The sequence below is a fragment of the Coniosporium apollinis genome (genome assembly GCF_000281105.1).
Source record: "Coniosporium apollinis CBS 100218 chromosome Unknown supercont1.28, whole genome shotgun sequence".
In the NCBI taxonomy this organism is placed as follows: domain Eukaryota; kingdom Fungi; phylum Ascomycota; class Dothideomycetes; genus Coniosporium; species Coniosporium apollinis.
The window spans coordinates 421,871-441,246 of NW_006913290.1; the positions used below are offsets into that span (position 1 = coordinate 421,871).

Below are 19,376 nucleotides of genomic sequence, written 5' to 3' on the forward strand. Positions count from 1 at the left end.
TGCGAAACGCCGATACGATGGTTTTAGATGACAACCAAAGGGTATGTGACTTTTTTGAGGGATCAACATCTCTCCTCGTCCATTAATCATTATACAAACAGAAACCTGCCAGCAAGACAAGCATCTGGAGTTAAGGAAAGTCATGAAGATAGTACAGCACATGTCATGAAATCGTACAAACAGCACACTCGCGTAGGAGTCTGCGTGCTGCCTACGGCGTCATCACCCGTGTCCTCGGTGGCGCCGGGAACAGCGATAGTGTATGCGCCGTGCTGCTCGGTGTGAGGGTTGCTGCTCGCTGGCGCGCCTGCACTAACGAACCCCTTACGATTGACTCTGCGACGCTCTCGGAGGCTGCGCGCTCGCGCTCGTGCTGATGAAGCACCACTGGGATCTCCTCGGCTATGTCGCCCACGTTCGGATAATGTGCGTCTTCCTCGGCCTTTTCTTCCTCAACAGAGAAGAACGTGTGGCCTCTTGGCTCCGTGAGATCGCTGCGCCTGATGTTGCTAGAGGTTTCCTTGTCCTCGTCGTCTTCTTCGAGGTCGGCGAAGGTTGCCATCTGCTCGGCCAAGTGGTCAACCACGCGGTCAAGAGCTTCACGTGCCCGCCGGCTGTAGACCAGCTCAGGCATGCTGGTTGCGGAGCTTGCTGAGCGCCTGGTGGAGGACATGATCGACCCTGGGCCTGATGTGCTTTCGGAAGGGATACTGCTGTCAAGCGAGCTGCGCTTGCTGACAGGATTGAAGTTAACGCGTACATCATGAGAAAGGTTGAAGATGGGATGATGAAAGTCGCAAGATTCGTACTCGGCGAGAAGTCCTTCATCCAGATCTTCCTTCAGTGGCTCATACTTCAAGTGCTGGGGGATATAAACGGAAGGCGCAAAGCTGCTCCAGTCGGGCTCGGAACATTGGGCGACTGTTGGCGAACCAATGGTCTGCGCGGAAGCGCCATAATGAGTAACATTGTTAGCGCCAACTGGGGACAATGAGGAAGAGGACTGATAATGGTATAGATCAGTGACAGCGGACGAGCCCGGCGGAGCCGGAGGAAAAGGCGACATGAGAGGACATGGTGCGGGAGGAAGCTTCTTGTTGACATTGAACCTGGGGGCGTTCGTGATCGAGGTATCCACCTCGGAATCCTCTACAGTAGTGGCCGGACGTGAATCGTCGCTCAAGGCAGCCGTGCGGCAAGACCCGCTGTCTGGCTCGCGGCCATCCCAGTCAACGTCGCAGCAGGCCTCCATCTCGTTGTCGTAGCAGTAGTCAATGTGATCCTCCCAAGAATCCTCAAAATCCCTGAAGGACGGCGTATGACCATTTCCTGACGGAGCTCTTCGCATTGTACACTCGACAAATTGTGGCTTAGATGGAGAGTCCAAAGTATCAGACATCTGTGATCCCGGTCGTGCATGAGCACGACTTCGTGGCTGTGTGGGTGAGCTCAGCTGATCGTAAAAGGCCGAGTACCGCTTGGGCGGAGGCTTTGTCACTGATGTCTTGGGGGGAGACCGACGCTGCGCGTCCAGAGGCATGTTTACCTGGTGCGATGTCGATGCTCGGCGAGCAAAATAGGTCTCTGGCTCCTCTGGCACCTGCTCGAGACAAATACTGAATGAAGGAGATGCAGCGGGCCATGTTGCTTGATCCGGCGTAGGCACAGCGTGTAGTTCGCCAGGTGACAGTGAATTCAACTTCACTGGATCTTCTAAGTTCGACGGCCACTTAAGGGGGGAACCTAGGCGAGAGCCTCTCAGCCAGATTCCTGATCCCCGAGAGGAAGTTCTCTGGGGTGTATCGGATTCGCGAAGCGTAAGAGTCATCTCCTGTTGCCCAGTGGCATGATCTACAGGAGGCAGTACAAGTCGGGACGAACGATGCGGTGAGAGCGGAGTGCCTGATGACCTAGGCGAACGTGCTTTGATTCTTAGCTGAGAGAAGCTCTCTACCGAGCGGCTGTGTCGTAACCTCATACTGGAGGTTGGGGACGGTAAGTCGCGCTGAGTAAACTCATGCGACTGACTAGGGCTTAGCGTGGGTGGTGTTCTTGCATCATGTTGGTGGGCAACTTTATTGCAGGCCACTGTTTCCCTCGTCTCTGCCGAGAAGTCATGGAAAGGGTCTTCAGACGTAGCACCCTGCAGGTCCTCAGCCTTGATTCCATCGAGTTCACGTCGTGGGAGTTGAGAGGCTCTGACAGCCCAGAACTCGGCGATCAACTCGTTTTGACTTGTCCTCTCGAGTGCGGGAAACTGCTGCCGTTGCGTGTGGGTAAGATGTTGGAAATTGAACGGAGCCGAGATAGTAGGTCTTTTCTCGGTAACTGATGCACCAAACTGTAAGCACTCGCAAAAGCGATGTTGCAAGGTACGAGGGCTTACAAGCTTCATCTGGAACTCGTTTGTGTCGTTCCCTCCGAAGCAGAACCGAGCTTCGCCCGCCAATTTCTCGCTCATCGATGTGCTCCAGAGCAGAACTGGATCTAAATGGCGCACCTTCACGGCTGTGTTTCTTTCCACGTGAGAAGAAGGTTCGACTAGACCCTGCTGGGCTATCTATGGACGACCTATTTTCTGGTGATGACTGTCTAGATGCATTCTCTGGTCCTGTCATGGTCGAAGGGCGGGAACGAATTGATGACGTGTTTGAGGTTGCGGTGTTGCTCCTGGAACGGAAGCCGAAGACGGAGCTTCTTTTTCCAGGTTGCTCTCGATTCTGCAAATGGAGCGGGGACCGTAAATCGCCTCGTATTTCTTGTATCGATGAGCTCAGCGAAGGAGATCGCCAAAAGTCCAATCCCGATTCCTCGCCGCAATGAGATTCGACGGACGACCGCCTGGACCGCCTGGATGCCTGACCCTTACTGAGGAAGAGCATTGTCTTTGTTGTCACCCCCATGAACAGTCCAAAGCGGCAGATATGGATAAAGACTGGGTGGCCCGTTGATTATTTTGAACGCTCAATGCAGGTGTTGAGCTCTAGCGAACACTGAAGCGGTCGATTGCAGAGATGCGCGGCGAGGAGGATTGATAGAACCATGGAGGCTTCGAAGAGCAGTCAGAGGTTGAAAGTTGGCTAAGCACAAAATGTCAGCATACCCCCCACTGACCATACGTGATAGTGGTCTAGCATCCAATAGAGTAAACAGCCTTATCATGACTGGTACTTAAATGTTCCGTAACGAGCGGCCAAACTCATCTCAACGTACAAACAGGAGCGTTAAGATAAAATTCTGGGTATAAAAAGCTGGACATTACGTACTGCGGCAATTATAGGCTGGAAACAGTACAAGGGAACTTCTCTTCGAAGGGCAACACAGCAACGCTGAGCTCGAGAAGGTGAGAGAGTGACGATATGAGAGTAAACGAGGGCAGTGGGGGTTCAAGGGATCTTCCAACGTGACGGCTGTCGAAGTTAGAAGTACAACGACATCGGCCAGCCCTTTCAGCCCAGCCCTGGATATATTCTGTCGAACCAAGATTCTGTCTATTGAGGCGCCCAGACAAATCAAACTAGGAGCGGCGGAGCACAAGACATGGAGGATGATGAAGGGAATTGAAAGGCACATGGGAAAAAGGCGATCCCGCGCAGCGGCATGCCTGTGGTACTTGACGAACTACCGTGCAAGTACCAAGCTACCACAAGCCGGTTCCTGCAGACCAGCTCTGGGGTTGTACTCTCGATGATATGCAAGTGGGGCCACCTGGGTAAGCGCACAGAAACGGGAACCTAAAGACACGGCATTGGATTGGTACCGCTTGGAAACACCAATGTTACGGATCCCTAGACCCGGGGCTCAGCGGAAGAGGATGCAGTGCCAGCGTACTTTAACTGCTTGAGGTACGCTCATGAGGTTGCTTTTCCGCCATTGTGGTCCCGCACATGAAAGGAACAACGCTAGTCGGCACTGGTACAAGCCGTGATAGGGAGTAGGGCTAAAGCAATCCGGAAGCTCAGCCGCAGGTCGGCCTCGTGTCAGATAAATTATTCTCCAAAAAGTTGGCCTTCATGCTACGCCCTTGTGCGAGGGGAGGGTCGACCGGCTTGATGGCCTGGCGTGTGGGCACCTGCCGGTAGCCTGGAGTGTTGCATTCCGATCATCTGTTGTGCTCTGACAGAAGAGCGGCACAGGAGACGCAAGGACTGCCTGGTGTCGCTTAGGTACGCCTCGTCCACTATCGAGAAGTTCAGCCGTTGCGGAACTGCGGGTGCATGAAGCCATCGGCAATGCTAGCGCAGGGGCAGGGGCAGAGGCACAGGCACTGAAGAAGATTTTCTTGGCAAGCGTAAATTAAACGATATTCCGACTGATGGCCGAGGGATCTCGAACGCGTTTTTCTAGCGACTCCAACCTTCTAGAAGCCAAGGAAGTTCGGAATGTTGAACAAGATCGTTGAACAGCTGCCAGATACTCCGTACCTCGCGTCGGTTTACCAGCGACATTCTGACAAACGATTAAGACGGTACCTAACATTACGTTTAGACATATTGATGTCGACTCCCAGGTCAGAAGCTAGTGCGAGTGTGATGTTCTTTCAGGGCTTCCATCCTGGTGTGGCCTTCCTACGGCTACGTGGTATGGCTGCTGGTGAGCCGGTACTACTGTGCTGCTGCCTAACTAGGGGGACGTGCAATGATGAAAGCCCAGGTAATCCTCTTACAAGCAGCGGTAAGCCACATTAGAGTGAGCTGGCGGGACGCGCTAGGTAGGATGTTGCCGCAAACTATATCTTGGCGGTCAGGAACAGGCTGCTTGCGCACGGGTTCACTCGGTGGTTTCCCCGTCGTATTATCTTCCAATCCAGTCGCTCAAAAAATAGTGCTAAAGTTGCATATCTAGGATACCCAGGGTATTTTGAGTCCAGGCTGGCCTCTGGGGTTGAAACTCACGTCTGGGAATCCGTGCGGCGCCTCGCCGTTGCACGTTTCACTCGCCGAAGCCACGCGATGAAGAAGGCCCAGAGCCATTGATGAAGCGCGTTCGTGGGATCGGACTCAGCTGTCGTGCGACTCGCGCACCGTGAGCGGTTCTTTGCAAGATTTGATAGGTAACAGCACCTAGATTTACGGCAAGCTGTTAGTGAACAGCTTGGACGGCTGCTTCCAGGACCGAACTGCGTCTTCGTAGCGGCATGCGGCGCATATCTTGAAGCTTTACGGTGCAGAGCTGTGGCTGCCTGAGGGAAGCCGGCGCGTCTTAGGGCGAGATATTGCGGCCGTTGAGCTTCGTAGAATTCGGTCCCGGGCAGTTGCCAGCCGTTTACCCGAAAAAACGACGGCCACGCCAAATGGCCGGAGACACCCTGCATCATAGTAATTGACCTTTGTAGTAACGATTACGCACCCAAATCCAAACAAAATAGCTTAGTCTTGTAACCATGAGTAGGAGCGATCGAACAGTATCAATTCTGATATAGTAAGTCTATACGATACCGTTGTCGAGTGTCGATGTCTGAATCTAGTTTTTTGCGTGGCCACGTTTATTTCGGGTAAGCCTTGGACGTTATCTCCAAGGCGTGATCTCTTCCACGCGTCGATACACGACAATCGCCCTGACAGAACGAACGTTCCCGTCGCCTGGCGCCTTTCGTAGCTTGTTCTAAGACTGTTGAGATTGATGCATCATGCGCCCGCGTTTGATGGATCTGCCGCGCTCGTATGGATAGGGCTCGAAGAAACGGACAGGAAATGCATGGTCAAAGAGTGGGTTCGAAGATTATCTAGATCAGATCTTCGTCTCCATGCAGTTCACTCTGGCACTCACCTCAGGCGAGGACATGAGTCCGACCACTGAAATATCGTGCTTGCGGACTTCAGTCGTTCTAACTGGATCCTACACTGCAATGTGAAGATTGAGGCGGTAATTGTTTTTGGTACGGCATGGATCAACCATCGGGCTTCAAACTCAATCCAAGTCGAATATTTCTGCCCAACTACTGATCTTCTTAATAAGTTTGAAGTTAAGCATGGGTCAAAACAGGGGCTATCAACCAATCGGATGACCTACACTTCGACTCCTGCTTGACTTCACACTTACTAAGAAAATGAGTAGAAGCTCTCCACAAGTTACAAGGGTCGTCCATAAAAGGGCCGCATGCCCTCCCAGCTTGCCGTTTCGAAACGAACCACTCAGCCCACAGTGTTGAGTCACATGATTCTTGCTATTGGCTGTGTGCAGTCGGGGGGGCCATCGGCCTTTTCTTGGGGAACCCTTGTATCGTACTGGGGATAGGGAACTAACATGCCGAGAGCTGCATGAGATCGGCATGTCCGCTGGGGTTGTTCCTTGAGGACGAAGCTTGGCTGGACCCGTCTCTGTTCGTGGGTGAACACACTCAGCTTTCATCGACTGTCTCGCTCAATCAGCCACCCCGGATAGAAGTCCTCTATCACAGTCAATTTCGCTCATAAAGCATTTGGAGCCGGACATACTGGCCTCGACGGACTCCGTCGCGCGCCACGCAGTCCGTCATCTCAATCAAAAGAAGCCCTAATTGACGATTTTACAGATCTTCGTCAGGGAAGATTTCGCAATCACTCCAGCCGCTGAATATTTCTCGGTCGTTGAAACCACTGGCTCCATGCCAAGCCGCCCAACGCTCACGCGACATGAACTATCGAATTCCCCTCACTCTTGTGGTTGACGTCGAGGGTTTAGGACACGCGTAAAAGTACTCCCCCGCAGCTCAGCGTTGACAAGTGCCGGCCCTCTTCTCCCGTCTTCAGAGCCACTTCACGGGAAACCAAGCCCCTCGATTGCTTTTGACGACGGGGCGTCTGCATCTTCTGGAGAAGTTCCTGCAGAGCCGGGAGGGGTATGACTCTATTCACGGATGCAGAACACGCCACTCGTACGTTAGGCGCATCAACGACGCGAGAATGCAGATGTCAAAGAGATAGCCTTTGCTCGAGTCTGCTCAGGCGTCGACGAGGCGCAGAAAGCTTCCCGTCGTGCCCTTGCCCTGGGTGTATGCGAGCACCCTGGATAATTCCGTTTCAAATGCCATTCCTTGTCACAGTTGCGCAATGCAGGTTCCCCGGTTTTCGGTCAGCGATCCAGGTTTGAACGAAGACGTTGTCGCCCCGAGGGTCCCGAACTTGCCAGGGACGCCTGCGGATGCTGGCTGGATGAGATCTATGTAGGGGATCACATGACCTGCGTACAACGACTTTGATATCCATTCCCATGCCTCTCCTCTACTCCTCTCCCGACTGCATAGCTTAGCTGTCTTTGAGGGCCGGTAACAAAGTTCGGGCATTCAGCCTGAGGCTATGGGTTCATTGAAAACTTTTCGGTATTGGTCCGAATGTTAGGTGCGCATAGAACTGAGGTTTGCTTGGCTCGAACGTTGACTTGGTGGAAAGACGTGAGATCCCTACATACAGTGTACAGATATGGTTTACCTTACTACAAATGCCCCAGGTGCTCCATGCCATGCATCCCTAAAGAACAAGCAACAACCATAACTGTACACCCCCTCTTCTTCATTTTCTCATCATCGGCGAATCGCCATGCGCTGTCCTCTGATACGTCTCACTGCTCAAAATCTCTCTAATCTTCTCCCCCGTCATCCCATCCGTCCTCCTCCCAAACAAACTCAGCTTCTCCTCGAGGCCCTCCCTCTGCCTCTCCGTCTCCGCCTCCATATCCTTCCCAACATCCAGCCCCTCAAACTCAAACACATTCGCCTTCATGCCAACCCCGTAGTACGCATGCTTCTGCAGATACCCCAACCACACCCTGACCGTCTCCGGGTGCCCGTCCTGGATCTGGATCAGCCGCCTCAGCGTGATGCGCTCGAAGTTCTCTTGGCTCTTCTTGTGCACGAAGTTGCTCCGCGGGACTGTCCAGCGCTCTGTAATGCGCGGCAAAGGGATAGGGCCTTTGGCGGGGAGGTTCAGGTAATAGGCGGCGCGCAGGGCAAAGTCTGCGAAGAACTCCATGTTGCGCACGCTGTACGTTCGGAGCTGGAGGTCGCAGACGGGAATGCCGTGTTGGGCCGCGCGGCGGAGGGGGCGGAGGTAGACGGCTTGGACGCTGCGGGGGAGGCGGAGGGAGGATACTTGGGCTTGGGTTTCGGGATCGAGAGCTCTATATGGGGCGTTAACGATGCGTGGACGGGGGTGTGGATTGGCGTTGGCTTACGGGGGCGCATCGGTGTCGATTTTGATGTTGCGCTCTTTGGCGAGCCTGGGAGCTGGTTAGCTAACGTAAACCTCGTGTGGAATAACAGTAGGATCCATACTCTTGTAGCTTCTCAATGTCATGTTCTTGGTCCTTCAATGCTTCTATCACCGTGTTGAATCCGGCTCGTTGCTGGCATGTTGAGGTGGGAGGAGAAATCTACGATACCGGTTGTCAGTGGGTGTAGGCTATATTAGGCAGGCGAATCATCTAACCTTTATCCTCTTGAGGGCCCCAAAAGGCGATCTCAGATACGAAGGTGCTGCCATCAGCTGTATATGTGATGATGCCAGCACTCGCTGCCCTCTCAACTCGATACGCTGTAGAGCCTCAATATCTTGGCATTTGGCAAGCTCACCGCCAAGCAGCCCCCTTGTGGATTCTGCCGCCTCGGCCAGCGCCGGCACAACAAGCATGTGATATCATTCTAGTCACACATGTTTCACGCTCTCTCGATCCCAATTGCCTTTCAGAATTGCTCACAACTCCCTTCCACTATCTTCAGAGTACCAAGGTGAGTTCCCTCAAGACCTCAGCATGACCGACCTAGCACCATCCCCCGGCGTCTTCCAGCGCGCAACCGAAACCGCCCTCTACCTCCGCACGAATCTCCCAGAAGAGCTCCGCAACCCACGCGTAGCTATTGTCTGCGGCTCCGGTCTCGGTGGACTTGCGGAGACGATACACCCAGAGCCGAGAGTTGAGACGGCGTACGCGAACATACCAAACTTCCCACAGAGTACAGGTAGGTCTGCCTAGCGGGGATGCGCCGCGTGCTGTGCAAGACCGTGGGATATTGTCGGAGTACGAGGACGCGAGATTGATGACTTGAGGTGGAACAGTAAAAGGACATGCGGGCAAGCTCGTCTTTGGCCTCATAGGGCCTGCTGAGATGCCCACCGTGTTGCTTGTTGGCAGAGCGCAGTCAGTAGCTCTCTACAACAAGATACGGTAGCCCGAGTGCTGATGCGCATCCAACACAGCTTCTACGAAGGCCACACAATGGAGCTTGTCACATTCGCGACCCGAGTCTGCAAGGTCCTGGGCGTAGAAACCATGATCGGTGCGTGTAGATGTATTTCTAGAAGTCAGAGATCTAGCTCTGACAGCGTATATAGTCACAAATGCAGCTGGAGGACTCAACCCAGATTACGCAGTCGGAGATATCGTGTGCCTGAACGATGTATGTTCAGTCTAAAGCCTTGCTGCCCATGGTCTACAAATGTCTGACTGAGCATAAGCACCTCAACCTCGCGGGGCTCGTAGGCAACCACCCCCTCCTCGGCCCTAACATCGACGACTTCGGTGTCCGCTTCCCGCCCCTCTCCGACGCCTACGACCTCGACCTGCGGCGACGCGCGCATCTCGCATGGAAGAAGCTTGGGCTCGACAAGCAGAAACGGCGGCTGCACGAGGGTGTCTATGCTTTTGTTTCCGGGCCCAGCTATGAGACCCGGGCTGAGTGTCGCATGCTGCGGACACTTGGTGCGGATCTGGTGGGCATGTCAACGGTACCGGAGATTATTGTTGCGAGGCACTCGGGTATACGGATACTGGCGTTTAGTCTGGTGACGAACAATGCTGTTTTAGAGGCGGGCGCGAGGGGGGATGATGAGGAGATTCAGGGGATGAGCAGTGCGGAGCTGGAGGAGTATCTTGGCAGGGGAAGGGCTAACCATGAGGAGGTGTTGGAGGAGGGGAGACTTGCGGCGGAGGACATGCAGGTAAGTCGAAAGCGGTCTGATAGAATATTGCTGGAGAGGTTTTCGCTAACTTGGAAAAAGGCACTAGTGAAACAGATCATGTCCGATCTTTGCTCCACATAGCATGTGATACCCCAATAGAAGTACAGAACGTCTAGTGTGGTTTGATGAGACACCCCGACTATCGCCATATGGCTGCTGTGTCTGTCGCACCGTGTCGTTTATGCCCATCTTTTGCTGATGCAGAGCAATCCCTCATCCTACTGGCTTTGAAGCGGGTTCGATCTGGTTCCGAGGAGACCTAACCGCACGGTCATCCGCATGGAATTGGACTGACCTTACTCAGAGTGAGCCATGTGCGCATGGGCAAGCTTAAACAAATCTTGCAACTATCACGTGACCTGGTTTTCCCTTGTTTCGAGGACTTGGCACTGTGGCGCTATTGATCGATGGTTGATCGGCGTATGGCGGCTGGGCAGGAGACAACGTCCACGATGGATGATTCTGGATTCCGGCGAAGAGTAGTGGATGGCTGTTTCAGCCCTTCTTCGACCTCTTGGCTTTGAGCGCCTTGTAGTAGGCCTTCTTCCCGCTAGTCTTCGCCGTTTGCACCTCATCGTACTTCCTCTTGAAACGGCCATTCTCGGATTCCGCGGCCAACACTTCCTCAACAAAGGTCTTCTTCCGGTCTTTCTTCTGGATTCTCGCACTGTAAAACTCCGTAGGTCCCTCAATGAGCGTTCCGACTTGTGCATACTCGGGCATTTGTGCTTTGCCTTCTTTGCGGTAATGTCTGTGGGGATCCAGAACCGAGCGCATTTGGATCAACTTGATGTCTTGCTTCAATTCCGGTGTCGGGTCAAGACGAGGCAGACCAAACCAGTCTGGGCCCGCGGTCGCCTTTTTCTCCTGTGACCAGTGTGTCAGCTCATCGCGCCGCAAAGTACATGGCCTTGTTCCATTGCGAAAGGAGCGAGACGAATTCTGCAGTCATGGAGGTTTGGAGTCGAGCCAAAAGCCAAAGGTCATAGCAGCATCTAAATATCAAAGTCCTTCAAAGCCGTCGGACGCGTAGAGCACCCCGCTTCTGTCCGAAAGCGCAGGGCTTTATATCAGGCTGCGAGGCCTAGTTCCAACCTCAACTCGAACCTTATGACTGCAAAACACGTCTGCTGTTGCCTCAGAGTAACTATGAATAGAAAGACTCTCATTGATGCAGGATGGTAACCAAGACGGAACCACGTGTCTGCTCGAGATATGTATGGAAAATTTTCCTCATTGGCAGTGGATAGGGAAGTTCCGGGATTTATAGTGAAAGATTTGAAAAATGGCAAGGAGATACTGCAGCTTACCTCTGCCTGCTTCTGCTTCTGTCTCACTGGTTCTTCCACCTTTCGGACCTGGTTCGATAAAGCGCGTAAATTGGGATCCAAAAGGCGGGAGCCATCTACTCGGGCGATGTTCTTCTCGACTTTGACGTAGGGCGCCTCGAGAGTGCCGGTACTCAGCTTGGGCAACGATGTAGTGGCATTTTGCGGCCGGGATTTCGAAACAGCCCGTTCTCGCAGTCTGGCCTCGGCTTGTTTCAAGAGCTCCTGGATCTGCTCTTCCGACAGGTCTTCCTCATCGGACAGTCCATAGTCCTGCTGAAGGGCCGGCTTTTCCTGAGCTGCAAGGGCCATCGATGTGTTGAGAGGTCGACGTAACTTTACGAAATACCTCAAGGAAGTTTTCGAGAACGGATGAAGAAATCCGGAGTCGGAGAAACACTGTCCGAGGCAGCCTTGGCACTGCGCATCGCTTGCCGGTTCCCCTTCACCACCAAGCAGCTTCGGCGATAGCTGTCAGACTCGTGATCCCTCTACTCTAATGCATAGAAGCTTCACTTTTGACGGTAAACGCGCGTTTCAGTATTGAGGCCTACGATGCCGTCTGATATGAGGACCAAACAACTCATCGCTTCCGCAGCCTGCATATCGCACCCGCTCAGGCCTCCAATCAGGTGTCCCATCACACAGGAATTGAGCTCCATCAGCCTCACGAGCGAATCGTGGCGTGATTGTACCCTGATTGTACCTTGATTCTCCTCTCCGGTTGAGGCTGTCGAGCGCCACCGCTGTCAGACGTGCTACCACCCTGCTAGAGTTTTCCCTGTTAATCGTCGGCTTCTGGGGATTGATGCCGGGAAGTGCTGAAGGGTGACATAGCACTTTGCTGAGCAGCCCTCTTTCCAGTGCTCACGGGACTCGTAAAGGTACCGAGTACACTCCGCTGCTAACATCCTTTTGCACTGTCGCCTTACTATTCGCACCACCCACGGGACGCTCTCGTTCCTCGAGAGTGATATAAAAGACGGGAGTGACCTGACCTGACGATCCCCACACACCCCGTGCAACCGTGACGTGCCCTCTTCATTTGTGCAGTCGTCCCCTCGATACCGGCCGTCTATCCAATTGCCTGCGCTGAGCCTCGGGCGCCAGTACTTCGTCTCCAGGAGATCACAGCCATAGCGCTCCCGTCTCCCTTGCCTGTTGCTCTCTTGTCGCTGGTTCGTTCGTGCTCCTTCAATCCGATTGGCAGCAGACGCTCCACTGGGAAGCGCGAGACCGCAGGGCGTCATCTCGTACCTGGAAAGCTTACCCGCGACCAGACCATCAACAAAGGTAAACAGATGCCCGTCGATGGCTATCCTGGTCGCACAGTTCAATAATGGGTGCAGCTGCTACACAGAGGCCGTCCGCCTGCTCGATACCAGCAGGATCGCGATTCCCCGCTTATTACTTTTTCCAGCAAGCTCGTCGCACCGTTGAACCGACACCGCATCTCTGACGACGGCCGCTGCGACAGCCACCCAACCATCTTCCACCCGGCTTTGCGCGCATCGAAATCACATTGGAGTCCCGCCTCTGCATTTGCGCGCATTTCGCTCAAGGGCAGCAGCATTTCTCACACCTTCCACCAGCGAATGGTCAGCGGTCCGCGAGGAGCAGGCGCGCAAACTGCCTAAGAGATGGATCCGTCAGGCCAGCAGAAATCGCGCCAGCAGCAGCAGCAGCCTGCGCCGCGCCGCTACGATGGTGTCAATGGGAATCCCTTGTACGACGCGCACAATGGTGGACACTACGGTATGTCGCCATCCAAAGTCCGGCCATCTCAGATGCATGCAACGCCCCGGCCATCCCAGAGCTCTGGCGTTTGAGCGCGAGCACACGGCTAACGCATGACACAGGAGCGAGTGCAAATGTATGCCGTCCCTCGGCCAGAAATACCAGTTGGTGGCCAACCATCGCCGGGCCCGTCGCTGATTTTTGGTCTAGATTGCCGCAAATGGACATGCGCCAGCGCCGGAGATTTTCACAGGACCATGGGCAAACGTATACCGAAGAGATGTCACCGTAGCTGTTACAAATAGCTTACACGCATCCAGGTTAATCAGGGCCTTTCGGGCACCTACCGAGATATACTTAACACCTACTGGCAACAACAAGTGTCGAAGCTCGAGACGGACGATCACGACTACAAACTACACCAATTACCGCTAGCACGGATAAAGAAAGTCATGAAGGCGGATCCGGAAGTCAAGATGATCTCCGCAGAGGCGCCGATACTGTTTGCGAAAGGCTGCGATATCTTCATCACCGAGCTGACGATGCGGGCCTGGATACACGCGGAGGAGAACAAACGCCGCACGCTACAGAGGTCGGATATAGCGTCTGCGCTCGCCAAATCTGACATGTTCGACTTCCTTATCGACATCGTACCCCGAGAGGACGCATCAGGACACAAGCGTGGCGGTGGAAGCAGCGCAGCACAGGCATCAGCAAGCGCACCAGCTGTTCCTCAGGCTCAAGTGCAACAGACAGGTGTGCATCCGCCGCCGCACGAGATGGGAGATTACAGGATGGGACAGCACATGCAGCAAGCGCAAGACTACAGGCAGCAACCTGCGATGTTCGCACCTCCAGTTCAGGGCGACCCTTCTGGCGGATACGGGCAGCCTCAACCCCAACTTTTTGACCAAGGCTTGTACGGCGCGTACGCCTTGCAGTCACAACAAGTGAGTACAAGTGACTCGAGAGTTTAGCACACCTTACAGTTAACGACGAGAGCAGATGTATCAAGGACTTTCGCGAGGCCCAGATCCCACGGGAGCAGTAGACCCGAACAACCCATACAGGACACACGGCCCTCCAGAAGGGGATGAAGATGCTGAGGGTGAACGAGAGGATTACGGGCCCTAGTCGGGCACTCAGCTGTCCATGTTACGCTTAGTACTAATTCTGTTGCTACGAATAGATTCCAAGTTGCCAGGTCTGACTGGTACGTGGGTGCCGAAGAAGGGGTTTCCCGGGGTTTACTATCTTCATCAGTAGGAGCTGGACGATCTTGGGTGTACCTGGAAGGCAGCAAAGATGGTGTTTATCGGATGCTGAGATGTAGAAGAAATCGGCTTGCTTCAAGTACGTTAGCATATGCGCTCTGCTTGTACATCCCCGGGCGGCTTCGGTGGAGTAATGCCGTTCCTGCTTCCGTATTGTTGCTCCGCAATGCCATGTCCGGTCTGTCCCGACGAAGCATTGCTTCCAACGCCGAGGCGTTGTGGGCGCTGCAGCAGATATAATGCAGGCGTTCCTCCATGTTCCTCGTCTCTGAGTTGCTGCAACGCAAAGATCAAACTCTTTACCTGGACGCGAGCCAAAGGAAGTTCTGTATCACTAAAGGTGCCTCCCGTTGGCCCAGGTGATCTAGGTACCTAAGTAGCTCCTTCCTACCCCGCGGACCCGAGGGTCCTTTGCTCCACCCCACCTGTCACATCTGCTCGCTGGCAAGCCACCACAACTCCTCCAACAATACAACAGTGCCCATATCTCCCTCGACCGCAAGACGTACGTCGACACCTCTGGCAGTGCTCGAGATATTTGACAGCCTTAACTAAGCCTGCAGTCCTCACAGTCAATTTACCGCAAACATGAAAGCAGGTGGGGCAGTCCCGAGCTACATATATAACACAGTTACTCAACGAAATTGCAGTCGTTGCCGGAGCATCTGGTGGCATTGGCCAGGTATGATACAGTTTTGGAGCATCCTTACGATCAGCTGCTAATGCAATTCAGCCCTTGTCGCTTCTCCTCAAGACCTGCCCGCTCATTGACGAGCTCAGCCTCTACGATGTCGTGAACACACCCGGTGTCGCCACGGACCTTTCCCACATCTCATCGCCAGCGGTACGAAGAACAAGGCGTGGTACTGTGACAAGACATGAGGCTAAGTCGGGAACAGAAAGTCACGGGCTTCCTGCCTAAGGACGATGGCATGAAGAATGCCTTCACCGGTGCCGATGTCGTCGTTATTCCGGCTGGCATCCCCCGTAAGCTCTGCTCGGCATTGATGGAAGCACAGCAATTGACAATGCTTAGGCAAGCCGGGCATGACCCGTGATGACCTCTTCAAGATCAACGCCGGCATCGTCCGCGACCTGATCAAGGGCGCAGCCGAGTACTGCCCAAAGGCTTACTTCCTCATCATCTCCAACCCAGTCAACTCCACAGTCCCAATCGCCGCTGAGGTCCTCAAGGGCGCGGGCGTCTTCGACCCCAAGAAGCTTTTTGGCGTCACCACGCTCGACGTTGTCCGCGCCGAGACCTTCGTCGCTGCCATCACCGGCGCGAAGGATCCCTCCAAGTGCAAGATCCCGGTCATCGGTGGTCACTCCGGCGAGACGATTGTGCCGCTGTTCAGCCAGAGCGAGCCGAAGGCAGATATCCCAGAAGATAAGCTTGATGATCTAATTTACCGTAAGTGGATATCGGACCATGAAGTGATATAAAATGTAACTGACGAAAACCGCAGGCGTACAGTTCGGCGGTGACGAGGTCGTCAAGGCCAAGGATGGTGCAGGATCTGCCACTCTCTCCATGGCCTTCGCCGGCTACCGCTTCGCCGAGAAGATCATCAAGGCCGTCAACGGCGAGAGCGGCATCGTTGAGCCGACCTACGTCTACCTGCCCGGCGTTGAGGGTGGTGACGAGATCGCGAAGGAAACCGGCTGCGACTACTTCTCCGTACCTGTGGAGCTTGGCGTAAGTTGTTACCGGGTAGCTCAACCTAATTTTCTGGCAACACGCTGACCGTGAAATCAACAGCCCGAGGGTGCCAAGAAGGCCCACAACGTCGTGTCCTCGGCCAACGACTACGAGAAGAAGCTCCTCGAGGCATGCTACAAGGGTCTCAAGGGCAACATCGAGAAGGGCATTGAGTTCGTCAAGAGCTCGGCAGCAAAGTAAGTCAAGATATCGTTCGTGTGTTTCATAACTCCATCATACTAGTCTCCGAACCCCTGTTTCCATCCACCATAAGTGGTGTCGATCGGAGTGCTTGCCGTTGCCACTCGTCCCTTGACCATGCGTCTGTCTCAGCACATACGGGGTAGGGTGGCCGACAATGCTAACATGCACTGACTACAGATAGACTATGACGACCTACGACAATGATGCGGATGCTGGAGCGATCGAGCACTCGTGGTGTTGGAGGCGCAAGACAAGCTGAGGAGCGATCAAGACATAGCTATGTAGCACTTCGTTAAAACACAAAGCTATTGTCATGATCTCCGCCAAAAGTCCCATTGCAATCGTCCGTACCGTGATTCCCCTGCCACCAATGAATGCTTTCTCCGAGGTGGTCGGCGCACTCGCCATGCAAATGCCCGGAGCCGCAAGTCTATGAAAGATGCCATGCCTCTGATCCCGCCCCGAACGCCCTCGCTATGCAACCAGCAACGCTAATCTAAAACCACTTCGTCAACTTTGTGGGTGGCCCTCACCATCCCCTCAAGGCTTCGCTCCCACCGTCCGTATCTGAAAAGTTGCGCCCGGCAGCGCACTCGTCTCCGCCTGCACCGTAGCATTGACGCCCAAGCTGGCTAGCGCACCGCGTATCACGCCCGCAGGGAAGAAGAGGAACTGCTGACCCGCACAATCGTTAGCCCAGTTCCCTTCTGCCTAGCTTTCGCCCATCCCATCCCATCCCATCCCATCCCATTCAATACTCTCTCCGCCACCTACGTGTGGTGAAAGGAGGGATTCCATACCGGCTGCGCCCTCGCAAGCGTCCCATCAACTCCCTTCTCGACGCTCATGCGCCGCAGCGGCGCAAAGGTGTTGTCGGTCAGCACGTAGGTGCCGCGGTGGTTGGTTTTGAGGTTGTCGATCTGCTTGCGGAAGACGAGGGTCCAGAGGTCTTTGCAGAGGAATTTGATCACGTCGAGGGTGTCGTTGAAGCGGGGTTTGTCGCGGGAGAAGCTGTTTGATGACGCGCGCGCGGGCGTTGGTTAGCAATCTGAGTGGTTTTTTGCGATTGCGAACCCCCATCTTCGGGCGAAGTGGGAGAGAGAATGATGTGGGTCGAGGTATACAGGGACGGCGTGAGTGCTGGGCGGGGTGAAGAACCTACCTACCGTTCGACAACCCCCAGCCCGACTCTATAGCCTAGCATCTCGAGCCGGTAGAACATGGCCTCGCGCAGCTCTTCTTCGTCTAGCCCTCCTGCTCTTACCCCTCCACTACTGCCCCCATCAGCCCCACTCCCTCGTATGCTCTCCCCACCACCTCCTTGTCGTTGCGATTGCGAGCTTGAAGCTGTGAGGCTGCCCCGCGTCCACTCTTCCTCCCGCTCGGCGATCTCGGTCGCCATGCGCTGTGCCAGGGGCACGAGCTCGATGAGAAGGAAGTCGAGGCACGAGGCCGATACGTAGGTTGCGAGGGGGTCGGAGGGGTTGTAGGCGCGGTCGGTGGGGGGGAGTGCCATGTCTGCGCTTTGTGAATTGTATTTGGAAGACGGCGCTCGCGGGGAGGTTTGAATCGGTGGCCTGGGTGGGTTGGGGGGCGTAGAGTTTATATTTCGTAGGTCGAGTGTTATTAGTTCGACAATTGCGGCTCTGACATACGGATTGTGGTTCTTGGAGATGCCTTGGCGGGTGGATCGTGGGCTGGGTTTGAGTTTGGACTCCGAAGCTCCACGAGCGATGCGAGGTTCAAGGGAGGGTAATCATCTAGCAAAAACCCTGTGTTACAAATGCCTAGGGCTGTGTCCAGTCTCATGTTTGACGATCAATGTTTTTGGCCTTCTTAGAAGGACTAGTACTTAAGTCAAGTAGATATCTCCAGTATAGGCGATGTTCTCAAAGTCATCCAGATGTAATTTCAAGAGCCATTTCAGTGGCAGAAGTGCAGCTTGAACTTGGTCGTCTGGAGATACGGATGGAATGCATGGTCAAAACCCGCCGTATGCTTCGTAGTTCCGAATTATAGAGTCTCATTCTATATCTGTTTGGCTGTTACAATGAATGCGCCCTCACCTGCATGACAGAAATTGCCGGACTCAGAAAAACAGATAGGTCTTCTGTCAGCTTAGGGAGGTCATGGATAGGCGTAATCCTTTAGGCTATGCTGCCATATAAACATGTGCAGGCTATACCTGGAGGTAGGATGGCTAAAGTAAAGATCTTTAGAGACGTGATGAATCTACCAGATTTCGGCGATTTGCGAGTGAGTTCGAAGTCCGGTAGTTTACGAGTCCAGCGATTTCTGTCATTCGCATGCTAGCTCACTGAAATGGAGTTCTGAAGATATTAAAGTTCTTCGAGTTTCGAAGCTTGGCTTATAGAACTGATAGGCGAATCGCTGGGACACATCAGATGCCGGCCTAATGTAAAGCGTGCAAACGCTGACTAACGTCCTAGCGCATTCAGGCAAGCTCATCAAGTGTTCGGCCTCCTTGCCTAAACCTGCTTCCTTTTCCTCAGCTCTCTGTGGGTATTCACATCCGAAGAAAAGAAACGCACCTACTGACATTTTCGCAGTTGCCTTTTGGCTTAGATCAAGTGTAGTATCTGTTCTTTTCAGTTTAATCTCTGAAACGAGTCTACGGACTCATTTATTGATTATACTTATTTTTGCAACGCGGAAGACGGCCTCTGCGCTTGCGTATGTCGCCTTCCACCGTGTCGCCGGTATTGCACTGCCTCCGGCTGACGCGAAAGCACCTTTCTCATCTCGTCTTCCGCCTTGCGCGGGAGCCTGAAGAAGAAGCCGTGAAGCTGATGGTTGAAACACATGTTACTTTGCAGATGATTTGAATGGCGCCACGAAAAGTCCCAATTCAAGATGAAGACCTTCATTCTCCCCCCCGCATGCAGTGATGTGTTGGCCAGTCGAATGTGGTCTTGTGTGGTGGCCTCGCTTCTCCATCTGAGCAGCGTGCTGCAAACGAAAGCTCCCCAACACCACGGCGAGTCCTTCGTGAGAGGCACCAAGGTGAAGCTTCCAGCATGGGTCTCGAAATCATCTTCCACACAGTCTTCAGAGCAGAGCAAAAATCCACTTTCACCGGCTCTGCAGTTCCTTGGTTGGCGCTCCGAAGCGAGAAGGTGACAAACCCACCTCTTCATGGCCTCCACTTCACTTTGTCCCCTTCTTAAAAAGCGTC

The 19,376-nt window shown here is 54.0% G+C and overlaps 7 protein-coding genes across 7 annotated transcripts; 3 read left to right on the plus strand and 4 right to left on the minus strand.

Moving 5' to 3' along the window:
* Positions 1-211: 211 nt before the first annotated feature.
* W97_05885 (uncharacterized protein) lies at positions 212-1,348 on the minus strand (the record flags this gene model as incomplete). Its single annotated transcript, XM_007783766.1, has 1 exon — positions 212-1,348. The coding sequence occupies one exon, from the start codon at positions 1,346-1,348 to the stop codon at positions 212-214; it is 1,137 nt and encodes a 378-aa protein (XP_007781956.1).
* A 6,142-nt stretch (positions 1,349-7,490) lies between these two features.
* On the minus strand, positions 7,491-8,459 carry W97_05886 (uncharacterized protein; the record flags this gene model as incomplete). The annotated part of the gene is made up of 4 exons (XM_007783767.1): positions 7,491-8,097; positions 8,152-8,196; positions 8,252-8,349; positions 8,406-8,459. The coding sequence occupies 4 exons, from the start codon at positions 8,457-8,459 to the stop codon at positions 7,491-7,493; spliced, it is 804 nt and encodes a 267-aa protein (XP_007781957.1).
* A 268-nt stretch (positions 8,460-8,727) lies between these two features.
* Positions 8,728-10,016, plus strand: W97_05887 (purine-nucleoside phosphorylase; the record flags this gene model as incomplete). The annotated part of the gene is made up of 6 exons (XM_007783768.1): positions 8,728-8,935; positions 9,033-9,114; positions 9,174-9,253; positions 9,309-9,373; positions 9,432-9,914; positions 9,975-10,016. 6 exons carry the CDS (start codon positions 8,728-8,730, stop codon positions 10,014-10,016), a joined length of 960 nt encoding a protein of 319 aa, XP_007781958.1.
* Positions 10,017-10,430: 414 nt separating this feature from the next.
* W97_05888 (uncharacterized protein) lies at positions 10,431-11,575 on the minus strand (the record flags this gene model as incomplete). Its single annotated transcript, XM_007783769.1, has 2 exons — positions 10,431-10,802; positions 11,246-11,575. The coding sequence occupies 2 exons, from the start codon at positions 11,573-11,575 to the stop codon at positions 10,431-10,433; spliced, it is 702 nt and encodes a 233-aa protein (XP_007781959.1).
* A 1,328-nt stretch (positions 11,576-12,903) lies between these two features.
* On the plus strand, positions 12,904-14,134 carry W97_05889 (uncharacterized protein; the record flags this gene model as incomplete). Its single annotated transcript, XM_007783770.1, has 5 exons — positions 12,904-13,018; positions 13,123-13,136; positions 13,211-13,267; positions 13,321-13,950; positions 14,006-14,134. The coding sequence occupies 5 exons, from the start codon at positions 12,904-12,906 to the stop codon at positions 14,132-14,134; spliced, it is 945 nt and encodes a 314-aa protein (XP_007781960.1).
* Positions 14,135-14,862: 728 nt separating this feature from the next.
* Positions 14,863-16,177, plus strand: W97_05890 (malate dehydrogenase, NAD-dependent; the record flags this gene model as incomplete). The annotated part of the gene is made up of 7 exons (XM_007783771.1): positions 14,863-14,872; positions 14,925-14,956; positions 15,008-15,118; positions 15,174-15,261; positions 15,311-15,688; positions 15,744-15,973; positions 16,037-16,177. 7 exons carry the CDS (start codon positions 14,863-14,865, stop codon positions 16,175-16,177), a joined length of 990 nt encoding a protein of 329 aa, XP_007781961.1.
* A 543-nt stretch (positions 16,178-16,720) lies between these two features.
* W97_05891 (uncharacterized protein) lies at positions 16,721-17,696 on the minus strand (the record flags this gene model as incomplete). Its single annotated transcript, XM_007783772.1, has 3 exons — positions 16,721-16,852; positions 16,981-17,191; positions 17,347-17,696. The coding sequence occupies 3 exons, from the start codon at positions 17,694-17,696 to the stop codon at positions 16,721-16,723; spliced, it is 693 nt and encodes a 230-aa protein (XP_007781962.1).
* Between the last annotated feature and the right edge of the window lie 1,680 nt (positions 17,697-19,376).